This window comes from Mastomys coucha, unplaced genomic scaffold (genome assembly GCF_008632895.1).
Source record: "Mastomys coucha isolate ucsf_1 unplaced genomic scaffold, UCSF_Mcou_1 pScaffold9, whole genome shotgun sequence".
Taxonomy (NCBI): Eukaryota; Metazoa; Chordata; class Mammalia; order Rodentia; family Muridae; genus Mastomys; species Mastomys coucha.
Genome location: NW_022196915.1, coordinates 10,997,961 through 11,012,285, shown reverse-complemented (window position 1 = coordinate 11,012,285; position 14,325 = coordinate 10,997,961). Strand labels below are relative to the sequence as shown.

Below are 14,325 nucleotides of genomic sequence, written 5' to 3'. Positions count from 1 at the left end.
AATTCGCCATGGGGAGGAGGAGGCTATGTGTGTGTGGTGGTTGGTGGTGATGGGGGTGGGGGCACAGGCTGCTTTACTGGAAGATGGGACAGTGCGGATGCCAGTAAGAGAAAGAAGGGAGCGTTCCATTCTGGCAGTGGCATTTCCAGAGCGCAGACAGAAGTGCCAGGCTGGGTTGAGTTGAGCACAGATTTGTGGGGGTGTGACTGGGAACCTATATTTGTGCCTGCTTTCCCAAGTAGGTGTCTTTTGAAAAACAATCTACCATATAGCAGCTGGCCAGCCTTCCTGATCGCACAGAGAAAATGAACTGAACTATGGTTGTGAGAATCTTGTTTCTTACAGCTGTCTGCAAAGGCCTGGCTCTGCTTAACTTTAAGGGTGCCAGTCATAAAAGAGAGGACTTAAAATTTGCATATAAGTAATGTTGTACAGATTAGCTTGCGCTTATGCATTACACGTGCACATGTGTGAGCGCTTGAGTGTGCATGCACATGCGCGTACACACACACACACACACAGAGCGATACACACTTAACAACAATTAAAGAAAAAGAGAGCCAGGTATAGGAAGGAGAGTCATGGGGGGAGGGGTTGAAGGAGGAAATGGAAGGGTAATGACGTAACTCTTTTATAATCTCAAAATAGAAAGAATTACTGAAAAAAGAGATGAGAATTCTAAGGGATGATGGACTGCAGATGACAATGATCAACTTGTAGCACATCTATGTATGTGTGTGTCCACTGAACCCTCACATTGTACACTATATATATGTCTAATTAACATTCTAACTAAAAAAACTTTGCAGTGTTCTCTTTCTGGTGCAAAAGTGCACAGATGTGAACTGCACAGCAAAACCCTGTTGTGGAGCTGGAGGTCCAGCTCAGTCCCAGCATGCACAGAGCTCTGGGCCCAGTCCCCAGCACTGTATAAACAGGGAGACAGGCAGGAGGATCAGGAGTTCAAGGTGAGCTTCAGTTACATTCAGCCAGTGGATACTAGGGTAGGTAGGACTTGAGATTCAGGAGCATGAACATGGCTTCTTCTTTTTCTTTTTCTTTCTTTTCTTTTTTTTTTTTTAAAGCAGGATCATGGAATTTCACAGATGGATGGAATATCCTTGATTCTAGTGCCCTGCAAATGATGTACAAATGGCCCTGTGACAGTCATTCCAGGGGAGCACTAGGTCCCCTCACTGCCTTCCCTCTGTGGACAACATCATCACTTCTGTGGAGATGCTAGAGGACACATTTCAGCCTAGAACTGTCCTGTTGGAAGACTAGATATCTGCCCATCCCTAGTCCTCTTACTTTCTGCTAAACACCCAGACTCCTCAGGCTTCTAGAAAACTCAGTGCTGAGGCAGGCTACTGGTCACTGCTGCTCACTGGCCTGTTCTTGCTCCCTGACCCTTGTTCCCAGCCCCCCAACTCCTCATCCCCAGTGTATTTTGTCCAGTTTTTTTTTTTCCCCTCTTCATCTTGTCAGATAGGGAGGCCTGCTAAATGCCTGGCAGGCCTTTGTATCTGAGCCCCCTGATCTTCACTGGGAACCTCATCCTTACTCAGTCTCCTCTGTCTGGGGGTGGAGGGTGTCCTTTGCTCCTGTGGAGGTTTTCTTACCATGAAGCTATGGCTGACCCTAGTCTCCCTCCTCATTTCCCTTCCTTGTTCACCGCCCACCCCCACTACATCTCTCTCTCTATTTTTTTCCTTCTGAGAGTATGTAGGTCTTCTTGGGGACGCAGGGAAGAGTTGAGGTGGAAGAAGGGAAGAGAATCTTTCGCATCTGGCCCTTTCTGCCTCTGGGTAATTCTCAACAGCGTTCTAATGTCAGAGCCCCAAGGCTTGTTCAGGGGCCTTACAGCAAAACCTTACTTGTGCTCAGCCACCTGGTTCTAGGAACATGACATTCATTCCTCTTCATGCCTGTGTTGGGTAACCTGCCACCCTTGCCTGGCATGCTTTTCTGCAACCCCCCCGTGTAGTCTTCCGGTAGCATCAGTTTGCCTTCTTTAATTTTGCATCAGCCGTGGCCTCAGAGAGCAATATACACACTTGGTTTTCACTCCTTAGTGTGACATGTCACTGATGCAAGAGATCAGGACCTTGCATGAGGCCCAGCCTCTTCCTCATACAAGGTGGATCCAGGGTCCAGCAGGCTAGGTGCTTTGCTTGGTGTGCCGTGCCGAGTACTGCTCACCCAGCATCTCAACACATAGCTTATTCATTCCTGAGGCTGGCAGGCTGCACCCAGTATTAAACAGTACTTGAGACCAAACCCTGATGGCAGTGTGCACACAGTAGATTAACAACGATGGGTGCCTGCTCACCCCCAGCTCCTATCCTCCCCAAGGTGGAAATAGCACCAAACAAAACGTGCTGCTCTTGGATTGGGTGACGTTGTGATTGCTTTTAAGTTTTCATTTTTTTATTATTAAAATTTTTATTACACTTATTCAGTGTGTGGGGAGGGCTTACAAGTGTAATAGCATGTGGCTGGAGGTCAGAGGACGGCTTGCAGGGGACAGGCTTTTTTCCTTTCCACCTGCAGGACCTAGGGATTGAACTTAGGTCATCAGATTTGGTGGCAAGCACTCTTTCCTCCTTTTGAGCCATGTTTTTGGCCATGCTTTTACTCTGTCTGTCTGTCTGTCTGTCTGTCTGTCTATCTATCTATCTATCTATCTATCTATCTATCTATCTATCTATTGTTTGTTTGAGCCAGGGTTTTTCTGTATAGCCTGAGCTATCCTGGATCTTGCTCTGTAGACCAGGCTAGCTTTGAACTCAGAGATCCACCTGCCTCTGCTTCCTGAGAGCTGGGATTTAAGGCATATGCCTCCACTGCCTGCTTACTAATTTATTATTATTATTATTATTATTATTATTATTATTATCATCATCATAGTCGTCGTCGTCGTCATCATCATCATTGTGTATATGTTTGTGTGTGCAAGAGTACATGTATGTGTGGGTAGCTCACAGGATAACTTTGTGGAGTCAATTCTCTCTTCTCTGGGGTTGAAACTCACATGGTCATGAGGGGGATAGAAGGCAGCTAGCAGCCTGGACTTCCCTCTACCAACTGCCCAGAGAAGCAGGGTGTGAATGTGAGTAAGAAGGTAGGCATAAGGCGCCAAGTCCAGATACTGCTCACCACATCTGCCTCTTGACCTGGACTCCAGGTTCCCAGGCCTGGTGCAGTGGGCTGACATAGCAGAGCGGGCTGTGGCTGAATGGCCCGTCTGGTTAGTGACATTGGTTCCCTTTCTGTCCCCAGGCTCCACCTACAGCGTCCTGTCCATCATGCCCTCAGACTCGGAGAGCAGCAGCTCCCTCAGCAGTGTGGGTGAGTGCTTCCTTCCTGGGGACCATGGATGGGTTGTGGCTTTGGTATTGAGCAGGGATGGCCTGGGAGGGGACCCCTGGCACGGCACAGCAGTCCTCTGTCTGATTATGTGTGAAGTCCTTCTCTGATGGTACAATTCTTGTTTTTTCTTGTCAATGACAGTCTGGGTTTGGTATTAGAGAACTGGGTGTGGGAGACATGTCTGCCTTCCTTATCACTTCTTTAGGGTGTGAGCAGTGAGTCTGTCCAGCTCCCCAAAAGCTGCTTGTTAAGATTGACCCCACGTGCTTGTTCTCTGGAGTAGGGGTCATGTGTTGTCCTGAGAAAGAGTCTGGTCCATGCTGAAATGACTGTTTCCCTGAGCCTAGAAGAGTGAGACCAGCCCTGACTTAGGTCTCTCTGCTGGCAAGCGGCCATATGATTTTCTAAGCTTTTCAAGCTTCTCTGGGTAACCTTTGCCTTGTGTTGCACCCCTCTATTGGAAGAAGCCCCAATTTTTTTTCCCAGACAGGGTTTCTCTGCATAGTCCTGGCTGTTCTGGAACTCACTCTGTAGACCAGGCTGGCCTTGAACTCAGAAATCCACCTGCCTCTGCCTCCCAAGTGCTGGGATTAAAGGCATGTACCACCACTGAACACTGCCCCAATGTTTTATATGACTGTGATGGATGGAACCCTTTAGTGGGGTCCTGGAGTTTATGGACTTGAAGGAGAACAAGAGATCTTGGTCTAGTCACTGCGCTTCCCTGCTACAGAGAGATGGGAAAGGTGATATCCACAGAGGAGAAGTACCATGTCTTAGTTTCCCAAACCATCTAGAGCTATCAGTTCATGTTCTGTAGTGACAATTTTGGAATTTTGGTTTCTTTAAAAAACAGAAATATAAGAATGTGTTTTTGTCTTAATCCCAGGGATGAGGATATGGGATTGCTTTGGACTGTCCACAACAGCTGACTATGATTTGTCTCACGCTCAGGAGAGTCATGGTTTTACCAACTAAAGATAGTTTCTTCAGTTGTGTGACATTTGGAATTCTGGGACCTTTTTGAGGGTACATAAATGCTAGGGCCCCATAGGTAGGGTTGGTTGGTCATTCAAAGGGGTTGATTGCAGTTTGTCAGTAGCCATGCTCAAAAAAGAAATAAAATAAGAAAAAAATTCTCTCCCTCTATCCTTTTTTCTCTCCTATGTAGTGTAGGGGGTAAAACTGGTGGGGAGGGATGTGTGGAATGGTGGGAAAAAGAAGAACCCACAAAGTAGCAAAGACCAGCTACAACTTTCTGAACTCTTCATACCAGGTACTGCGTAGGACAAGTGGTGGTCCTTTGACTGCTCAGTCTCAGGATAGAAACTAAAATAATCTCTTAGAGCATGGGAGGGCAGTATGATCAGAGGCAAGCAGGTGCCAGGAATGGGCTCTGAGTGTATCTTCCTGGGTTGCCTTAGTGTAGTCTCAGACTGGGACTTCAGCCATGGGCCTGTGTCTCACAGATCTCAGGGGTCAGAGTCCAAGATCAGAGACTTGGCAAGGCCTTGTGCTCTCAAGGGTTTGGGACAGAGTTTGCCAGCAATTCTCATGGTAGTCTTCTTCATGAATTGCCTTGTTTTGCCCCACCCCTCTTCTCTCTGTCTCTCTTTGTCTCTCTTTGTCTCTCTTTGTCTCTCTCTCTCTCTCTCTCTCTCTCTCTCTCTCTCTCTCTCTCTCTCTCTGTGTATGTGTGTGTGTGTGTACTAAGGACGCTCTAATCACACCAGGTTCAAGACCCGTCTTGTCTACTGTGGCTTCAAGTTGTTCATCTGTAAAACACTGTTTCTAAATTTCTAAATAAGGTTCACATTCTCCTTTTCCTGGATCAGGACTTCCACATCTGAAAAGAGCACGGTCACCTCATAGCTGTCATGGTGTCTAGAATTCAGGAAGGGGGTTCCAAAGAGCCCCGAATTACAGTCTGACTATGGGTCTGGCTCTTCAGGGCCAGGGCTGCTAGGATAAATAGGAGGATGAAGTGAGCCATTTGTTTGCTCTGTCTTGCTGCTCTTATCTCCAGTAAATACTGCAGACACATTCACATTGTGTTCTGAGCTGGCAGTGACAGCTTTCCAAGGAGCATGTATGATCTCACAGGGGGCCCAGAGAGAGGCTCTGCTTCTTAAAGCATTTACTGCTCACATCAGGATTTTGAGAATGAGCAGGAAGATGAGATTTATATTTTTCTGTGAGGGTCTCTATGTAGCACAGGCAGACTACAAACTCTTGGTTGGTCTTCCTGCTTATGTTCATGAGTGTAGAGATTCTAGGCATGTACCACCATGCCTAGCTCAGTGGGCTGAACTTGAAGGCAAGTCAGCCCTTGTGCTGAGGGTCAGCAGTGTCCCTGATACTTCTTGAGAGTCCTGAACAGGCAGAGAGCAAACCTTTGATGTGTGCCCTATCACGAGCTTAACCTGCACTGGCTGTGCCCAGTTCTTTCACGCAAGAGCTGGTTGTATTCCTGTGGTCAATCCTCTCAAGCTCACGGGCACCAAGGTTTGCTTTTCTTTCTCTTCTGCTCATAGGCAAACACCCACGCCCACTCCCTTAACCAGTCAGGAAATGTGTGACCTCATACAGCAGGCATGACTATGATCAGGCTGGGTACATGAGGATGGGGCTCTGCGCCCTCAGGCATATGGTGAGCTGCCTACAACAGCAGTTTAGCTGTCATAGCCAGACCTTACAGCACCCAGAGCTATGAGGTCCAATATGGAGCTACTACCAAGTGGCTCTTTACATATAAATGCCTTTAAATGTAGTGACAGTTCTAGTTTCTCATTTACATGAGTCACATGGAATTGATTCTGTAGCCACCTATGGCCAGGGGTTTCCATCTTGATTGCCACAGGTGACAATCCAGATGAACAAGACAGCTAGTTCCTGTAATGGCTCTGTATGATCAAAGACACCTTCCCCAGAAGCCCTGGGAAGGATCTTTTCTCATTGAGGGCAACGGAGTCACTGGTGCAGCCCTACGCCTGTGGCACAAGCCTGACCCTGTGCCACATGCTCAGGTACTCACCAGGGGTACAGGTTCCTGAACATCTAATGATCAGAAACTCTAGGGTAGGGCTGCCCATCAGCAGTTAGTCCACCATGCTTGGGTAGGAAGTGAAATGTCTGTGACGGGCTACCTTTAGTCCATTGAGGAGATTAGACTAATCGTCCTCATGGCTAGACAGTTCTTGCTGGGCCAGTGCCTTCCAGTGAGAGGCAGAGCTTATCACTGGCACACTGGGGTGATGGTGCCCATAAGGCCAGATGGATAACCCACTTTTATTTGGTCTTTGTATATGGACCTTAGGAAAGGTAAGAAAAGGTCCTCTAGAACAGAGAGTTCACGCCCACTTTCCTGCTTCATCTCCAGATGAAACAGTGGCGAAGGGCAAGCTGTACTCACCTGAGGAGGCCTTGGTACGTTAAGACTGGAGGTAGAGTGCATTCGATCTTGTTCTGAAACAGTGTTGTCGCACTGTGATGAACACTCTGACCAAAAGCAGCTTGGGGAGGAAGGGGTTATTTGGATTGCACTTCCAGGTAACTGGAAGCCCACCACAGAGGAACTCAGGAACTCAGGAGCAGAGGCAGGAATTACAGGGGAAGGCTGCTTCATGGCTCCTTCCCTTCTGCTCCTGGCTAGTTTTCTCATATAGTCCAGGATCACCTGGACAACAGTTCTGTCAACAGTAGGGTGGGGTCTCTGACGTCAGCCAGTAACCAGGACAAGACAGGGTCTGAGCAACATAGTTCTTCCATTGAGGATTCTTTTCCCAGGAGACTCTAGTCTCTGTCAAGTTGAAAATGAAAACTAACCAGTCTAAGTGTCTCTTATAGCTCAGGCTGGGTGTGAACTCGCTGTGTAGACAAAAACAATCTGGAATTTCTTACCCTCTTGCCACTACTTGATTAGTGCTGGGGCTTACAGGTGGACCACATTTAGTGTATCCTACTGGTGGGACCAAATGCAGGGCTCCATACATTCTGGCAAGTCCTCTCCCAGTTAGGCCTTAAAAAAACCAACAGAATCTTACAATGTAATCCAGGCTGGCCTCTCACTTGCCAATTATCCTGCCTCAACTTCCTAAATCCAGGATTGGGGTACCATATTCTGCCTAGGAATATATTTTTTTCCCAGCATTTTGTATTCTTTGTCAGCATCTTGGTAGCCACAGTGCCTGCTGGAAGCCTCTTGGGGGCTAGCTTTCATCAGCTTGTCGCGTGGCTTCTTGAGGACCCCCATCCTCATTGTCAGTTGTGCCACAGAGCTTCCCTAGTGCACACTCTTAGGCTTCTGATCCAATTCCGCAGAAGTCTTCTGTTTCTCATCTCCTAGTCACAGTTTGGGAAGCCTTTAGCTCCCTGCAGATGGAAGTAGTGGGAGGATTCTCACGTACCAGAGAGATGGATCCTTGGCTCGTGGGAAGGACTGGTGCAGAGGGATTTCCTTGTCTTCCAAGGAAAGGTTCCTGGAAAGGGTAATGTGGCTTCTGTTGGGGAAGGAGCCAAGTCGGCAGGGAGACAGGGAATATTTCCTGTGATCCTAGCAGTTTCTTCCCTGGACAGCTTTTTATCTATCTATCTGTCTGTCTGTCTGTCTGTCTGTCTGTCTGTCTGTCTGTCTATCTCTATCTATCTATCTATCTATCTATCTATCTATCTATCTATCTATCTATCTATCTATCTTTTGAGACAGGGTGGCCTTGAACTCATCATAGGATGACTTACAGTTATGATCCTTCTGACTTGTCCACTTTAGTGCTAGGATCACACGTATGCTCTATGACACTGGTTTCTATAGTGCTAGGACTGAATCCAGGGCCTTGTGTGTGCAAGGCAAGTTTACTACCAGTTGGCTATATCCCTAGCCCCTGGACACACACACACACACACACACACACACACACACACACACACACTCACCTCTCTCTTAGTGGTTCTACTATAAAGCCCCTGGACAGTCTATCCTATCCCAGGGGCCCTTGACATTCTTGCATTTTTGATGTTATCTAGTCTTGAGGGAGCACTTTCTTCTCTTGCAGGAAGTGCCATGCCTATAAAGATCACTTGAGCATGTTCACAAGGCCACACTTGAGAGACGAGTGGCAGATTTGAATGTAGAGAGACCTGAGAGAGGCAGAAGGAAGCTAGCCTTCAGTCCCTATGGAATATAGCAAGAAAGGCATGGTTCTGGGGAAGGTGCATTGTGTCCTGAAAAACAGACCCCAGTGAAGGATTCCAGAGAATTAGTGTGTCTGGCCAGAGAGCCAGCAAGTGGCAAGGCTCCAGCTGCTGTGCTGGGGGCTTCCTGCTTTCACCTACTTTGGGAAAGAGGCCAGCAGGAGGCACCTGCATTTCACCTAGAGGGGATTCCTTTAGGTATAGTAAGCGTGTGATGCCAAAACTTTATAGCAGAACCACTAGGAGATAGGGATGTGTGTGTGTGTGTGTGTGTGTGTGTGTGTGTGTGTGAGTGTGTGTGTTTTTCTGTTGGCTAGTTGTGTTTCCTTAGGCTTCTGAGTCAACAGCTGTGGGTGGTATGCATTCTCTAGCACAGTTCAGGAGCTACAAGAACAGTTGCCCAGGAGAAGGACCAGGTCCTTCCTACCAGCTCTGGGTGGTCCTGAGATATCTGTAAGTCTGCTTTGGTGAGTCTGGTGCCCATGTTCTGTATCTGGTGCCTGCTTAGTATCACCTTCAGTAGCCGGGGCCTCGAGCCATCAGGTCACCCGAGTGTCCCTCAAGCTATTTTTGGCTAGTGCTAGTTTTCTACTTGGCTTCTGACAATACAGGCTCAAGGAATCTGAAGTCAAGCCCACAGCCTGCAGTGAGTAAGCCCGAGGAAGCCTCAGGGTCACCTGGGACATGGACTGAGGGATGAGGGAGATAGAACCCAAAAGCCCACAGCCAGTCATCTACCCCACTGCCTAGCTGCGCTGCGCACGGATCCTCAGCAGTGTGTGGTGGCAGAGGGACTGGGGATTTGCAGGGTGGAGAATGGGATCTATTGTATCTCTTGCTCACTACCGTGCAATGCTCACTACCGTGCAAGGTCCACTATCTCTGCCACTGAGTACAGCAGTGGCTGCCTTTCCCACCCCTCACACTCACAGCATGTGGCTGTTGTATCCATAGTCTGGCCCTGGTCTGGTGCTCCTCTTGCTACTGAGGCATATGGATTCTTGTTGGAGAATAATCAGCTGTGTAGGTTTGGGAGACTTTAGGTGACTATTTGTGTGGTACGACTACATCACCCCATGCTTTCCAACTCTGGAAAGCATGGGAAAAATTTTATTAAAAAAAATAAAAATTTATATCTTTATGCATGAATACACATGCATAGGTATAGGTATGCTTGTAGAAGCCAGAGGGTAACCTTTGGTATGATTCCTTTTATCTCGTTTGAGGCAATGTCTCACTGACCTGGAGCTTGCCAGTTAGTCTAGACCATCTGGCCAGCCGGCCCTAAGGATCCTCTGTCTCTGCCTCTCCAGCACTAGGATTACCTGTAGATGCTTGGCAGCTCTACATGGCTTGTAGAGACTCAAACTCAGGTCTCCATGCTTGTTAAGAAAGTCATGTCCTGACTGAACTGTCTTCCCCAGCCCTGAGACTATTTCACTTGAATGGTGCTGGAGAGGATTTTCCATACCACTTGGTTTACTTTAGAACTTCCTGGCTGAGCACATCTTGGGCTTCATCTTAAGGTCTCTGTTAGGAACTGCTGTAGTTACCAGAGCTAACTCAGAAAGGCTGCTTCTTGCTGGGATCTCAGATCTGACCAACCTCATCCTGTTATGTTCCCTGTGTGCTTCTGTGTTTGGTCTAGGTAAGGGGGAAGACATTGGGATTGAAAATGGAGTGTAGAGACCTAAGGAGTCTAATCTCATTGGGAAGCAGTACAATGTAACTTAAGGCCCAGGTCTGAGCTGAGTCTGGGTCTAATAGTAAGGACCTATTTGTTACTGTCTTTTATGGGTGTCAGTTGTTCATGGATAATGCTAGGATAACCCTGGTGGGCATTTGGTAGACTAATGAGATGAGGATGGGGCACGGTACAGACCCAAACACCTTGGCTGCATTCCCTAGATGTCAGCACCCACTTTGTGTCGGTTAGCCAACTGGCTCAGGTTCTCCCACCTAGTCCCTGAGACCAGATGCTGCTCCATTCACAAAGATGGATGCCTTAGTAGCCCTGGACTGGAGCTGAAGGCCTGGGGGATTCCTGGACAGCCACTGGCCTTTAGTCCATGTTGGAAATCCAAAGAAGCGGAGTTCTGATGTCAGTTAAGAACCGTTCTACCAGCAAGAAGAAGCAAAGGCAGGCAGGCTGCAGCAGCTTTGCATCGCCGCAGCCCCCACCCCTTCCTCTTTATAGAGGTTCACAGCAATGGGGCAGGTCTTCTCTACTCAGCTAATCCTTCCTAGAAATGCCTTTTCAGACCCACTGAAAGGCAAGTCTCTTAGTTTATTCCAGATTCAGTCAAGTTCATAGTCAATTAGGATGAATATATTTTAGGAGTATTAGATTCAGGGGATTGGGGAATTTCTAGTTGGGATGCTAATATATGCTGGGATAAGAGCTTGAGGCTTCCACCTCATACCATGACAAATTCAGTTCCCTCTGACCACATGGAACTCCCCATCCTTCCTGGGGCTCCTGGAAGAGACAAGGCTCACTTTTCATTTAATTGACATTTGGTCAATTGTATGAGCCATCAGATAACAAGGAGGAGAAAGGGTTTGGCCAGAGCCTTACAGATAGATGGTGAATGTCACGATCTTCGAATGTCTGGTTCCACTGGGGAGACAAGTGCCACACCTCAGGGTTGACTCAGTCCCCCTGATGATGTCCACAAAATGAGATGGGTTCTCTGAGCTCCTCTGAACCTACTCCAGATCTCCAAGACTTAGATGAGGTATTAGGTGGAAATGCTGATGGGGCTAACTGTAAAAGAGCCATGATCTAATTCTTATGGATGAAGCGTTTTGTCTTTGGAATCTTAGAGATCTGTTTAGATCTGGTCAGAGACAGCAAGACTGTTGTTCTTTGTAAAAATGTAAGGCATCTGTATGCTTCCGGTCCTGGGCATGGGTGATGAGGGCATGGTGTGGGTTAACCACAGATACCTCAGGATTTACCTGCATCTCATAAGCTATGAATGTCAGCATCCTCCAAGCCAGCATGCCTGGGCTGAGTTAGGCAGGTCCAGAGGCAGTGGATATGCAATAGGGACTGAGTTACATGTCCAGCTATGGTAAGAGAGGATGGGGATATGGCTTGTGGGTCCCAGTCAGCCTTGGGGCAGCTGTCCTGCTTCTTGGAGTATTCACTTTGCTCCAATATGCCATCTTCCTCAGGCCTCTGCTTGGAGCTTGGGAGCAGTCTCTCCTGCTTCCTTTGTCACATGGGTGATAGGGGCATGTCCAGATGTTAAGGGCAGGTAAGGATTAGTGCCATAAATGATTCCACCCTAGAGATGTGAAATCCAGGATGGGGAGAGAGTGGGTATACTCAGGGTCCTGGGTCAGGACCAGATGGTCTAGACCAGCAGTTCTCAACCTGTGGACTACAGTCATCAGAAAACACATATTCCTAATGTTCTTAGGAACTGAGATACTGCTGACTAGCAAAATTACACTTGTGAAGTAGCAGTAAAAATAAATTTATGGTTGGGGGTTCCTAAGACCATCAGAAATATATGATTTCCCCCCCCCCCCAATGGTCTAGACCCTTGTGTCAACTTCATCTGTGAAGAGAGCTTGAGGTGAGACCTGCTTTTGCAGGACTGGGTATCCCTGCAGTGTCTGACAGGACCTGGTCTCACTTGGTACCTTTGGGAAGGCCTAGGGCTCATTACTGTTCATGAGTAGCTGGGCAAGCCATGATGGCAGAATAGTGCTGGCACCTTGGGAGTATGCAGAGTGCATGTCAACTTGTGCTTACCTACCCACAGGGACTACCGGGAAGGCACCGTCCCCACCACCCCTCCTCACCGAGCAGCAGGCTAATGACAAGGTGGAAAACCTCTCCATTCAGCTAAGGCTGATGACCCGTGAGAGGAACGAGCTACGCAAGCGCCTGGCCTTCGCCACCCATGGAGCCACCTTCGACAAAAGGTAGTCAATTGTCCCAACTTCCCAAAGACCATCCAGACACCACTTTGTCACCTTAAGCTCCTTCCCCTTAGCTTCTCTGTTTCTGGAGGTTTCAGCTTCAGGTTTGTGTCCTGTGTTCTCGGGATACTACCCAGGTGCAGAACCTTAAACCTGGGTGGGGGGTGTTTCTCTCTCTCTCTCTTTCTCTCTCTTTCTCTCTCTCCCTCTCCCTCTCCCTCTCTCTCTCCCTCTCCCTCTCCCTCTCCTCCCCACTGTCTCTGTTTCTCTGTGTGTTATGCCTTCTCCAAGTGAAAATAAGAGCCTATGACCTAATCAAATTAGGGTTAAGGTGGGTTATGTGTGTGTTTCGATCATACATTTGAGGTAACCCAGATGTGCAGTAGCTTCTGTGATAGACCAGCTCTGGGAGTTGGTGATAGAGGAGCTAGGTTGTGTGGTAGGTGCTCTCTGGCCCTGGCAGGCCTTCTGTGCTGATGCAGTAAGCCTGACTCTGTATCTGCTGCATCCCACTGTTTGCCTGTGCATTTGCGTGTGTATGTGCTCACGGGCATGCATATACATACACTGTCCCTCTGAAGGCCCTAAGCTGCTTAATTCCCTGAAGACCACAGCCTGCTGTATTGCTGGCTAGAGCTTTCTGTGGTTTGAAAAACCATATGTTGTTCTTGGCATATAGGTGTCTTGTAAAGGTACATTTTACCTGGAATCCTATTGTTTTGGAGAAATTATCCTTGGGAGTTTGGTATCTGTTCTCTTTTCAAAAGTGTTCACTCAGCTGGATGCAGGGAGCCATGCACCAGCGTTCTCCAGAGAATCTATTGAAGTGCTGGATGCAGGGTTCCCTTCTCTCCATCCAGATCCTGGGAGTCAGATTTCTGCAGCAAGGCCTGGCCTGAGAATTTGCCTGTCTCTCAGTTTTCATGTGCTGCCAGTGCTGAGGCCTTGGAGCTTCACTTGGAGCAGCACAGCTCTTGGCCTGTGTGCTCACCTTGGCGCCACATTGGAATCCCCTGGGGAGCTTATAAAGCCGTCCTGATGTCGAGTCTCCTCCCTGGAAATACTGATTATGTAGTAATAGGCACCTAGGGTGGACCATTCCTGTTCCTAAGACAGGAGAAGCATCATTATAGTTTCTGATGAGCCCAGACCTGTGGCATAGACTCCTGGGAACATAGAGAGAGAGCTAGTCTGCCCCTCCAGGCATACTGAGGGAACTCAGGAAGCCATGGCTCCCTCCATTTGAGCCCCTGCCTCTGCTGCCTGAAGCCAGGATAACAAGTTTCATAAGCACCAGGAGGTCACAGTACATAGGAGCCAGGACTTGGCATCCCCTGGGCTGGGTAGTCTAGTACACAGCCTGAGTTCCCATGATCTTCGAGGCCTGTGTTCATGGGCTTCTTTGCTCCTGGGCCCAGACCCTACCACAGGCTGAATCCTGATTATGAGAGGCTAAAGATCCAGTGTGTGCGGGCCATGTCGGACCTGCAGAGCTTACAGAACCAGCACACCAACGCCTTGAAGAGGTGCGAGGAGGTGGCCAAGGAGACAGACTTCTATCAGTGAGTGTCGTGCTGGGAGAGACCCCAGCACTTGTGAAGTAGCCACTTTCTGCCCTTCTCCGTCTGTGAACAGGAGAGTCCAGGGCTCTGGTTCTCCCACTTAGCAAGCGGCCCTACTTCTGCAAGAGGACTTGTGCCTCTTGGACTCAGTTTTGCTAAGTATGAAAGAGACTGTTAGCCCCTCCCAACATTGTCTTATCAGTCTTAGAAGCTGGCAGATTATGGAGAGAGAGAGAGAGAGAGAGAGAGAGAGAGAGAGAGAGAG

General features: G+C 48.3%; 1 protein-coding gene across 5 annotated transcripts in view; it reads left to right on the top strand.

Annotated features, from left to right (window-relative positions):
- Positions 1-14,325, top strand: part of Dlg5 (discs large MAGUK scaffold protein 5) — a 110,453-nt gene that overhangs the window by 37,019 nt on the left and 59,109 nt on the right. For 4 of the 5 annotated variants that reach the window (XM_031362906.1, XM_031362904.1, XM_031362905.1 and 1 more), the window contains exons 2-4: positions 3,283-3,351; positions 12,339-12,501; positions 13,917-14,060. In XM_031362906.1, the coding sequence (XP_031218766.1) occupies positions 3,283-3,351; positions 12,339-12,501; positions 13,917-14,060 (376 nt within the window). The remainder of the gene's footprint in view (positions 1-3,282; positions 3,352-12,338; positions 12,502-13,916; positions 14,061-14,325) is intronic. The other variant, XM_031362907.1, reaches the window with a different exon arrangement.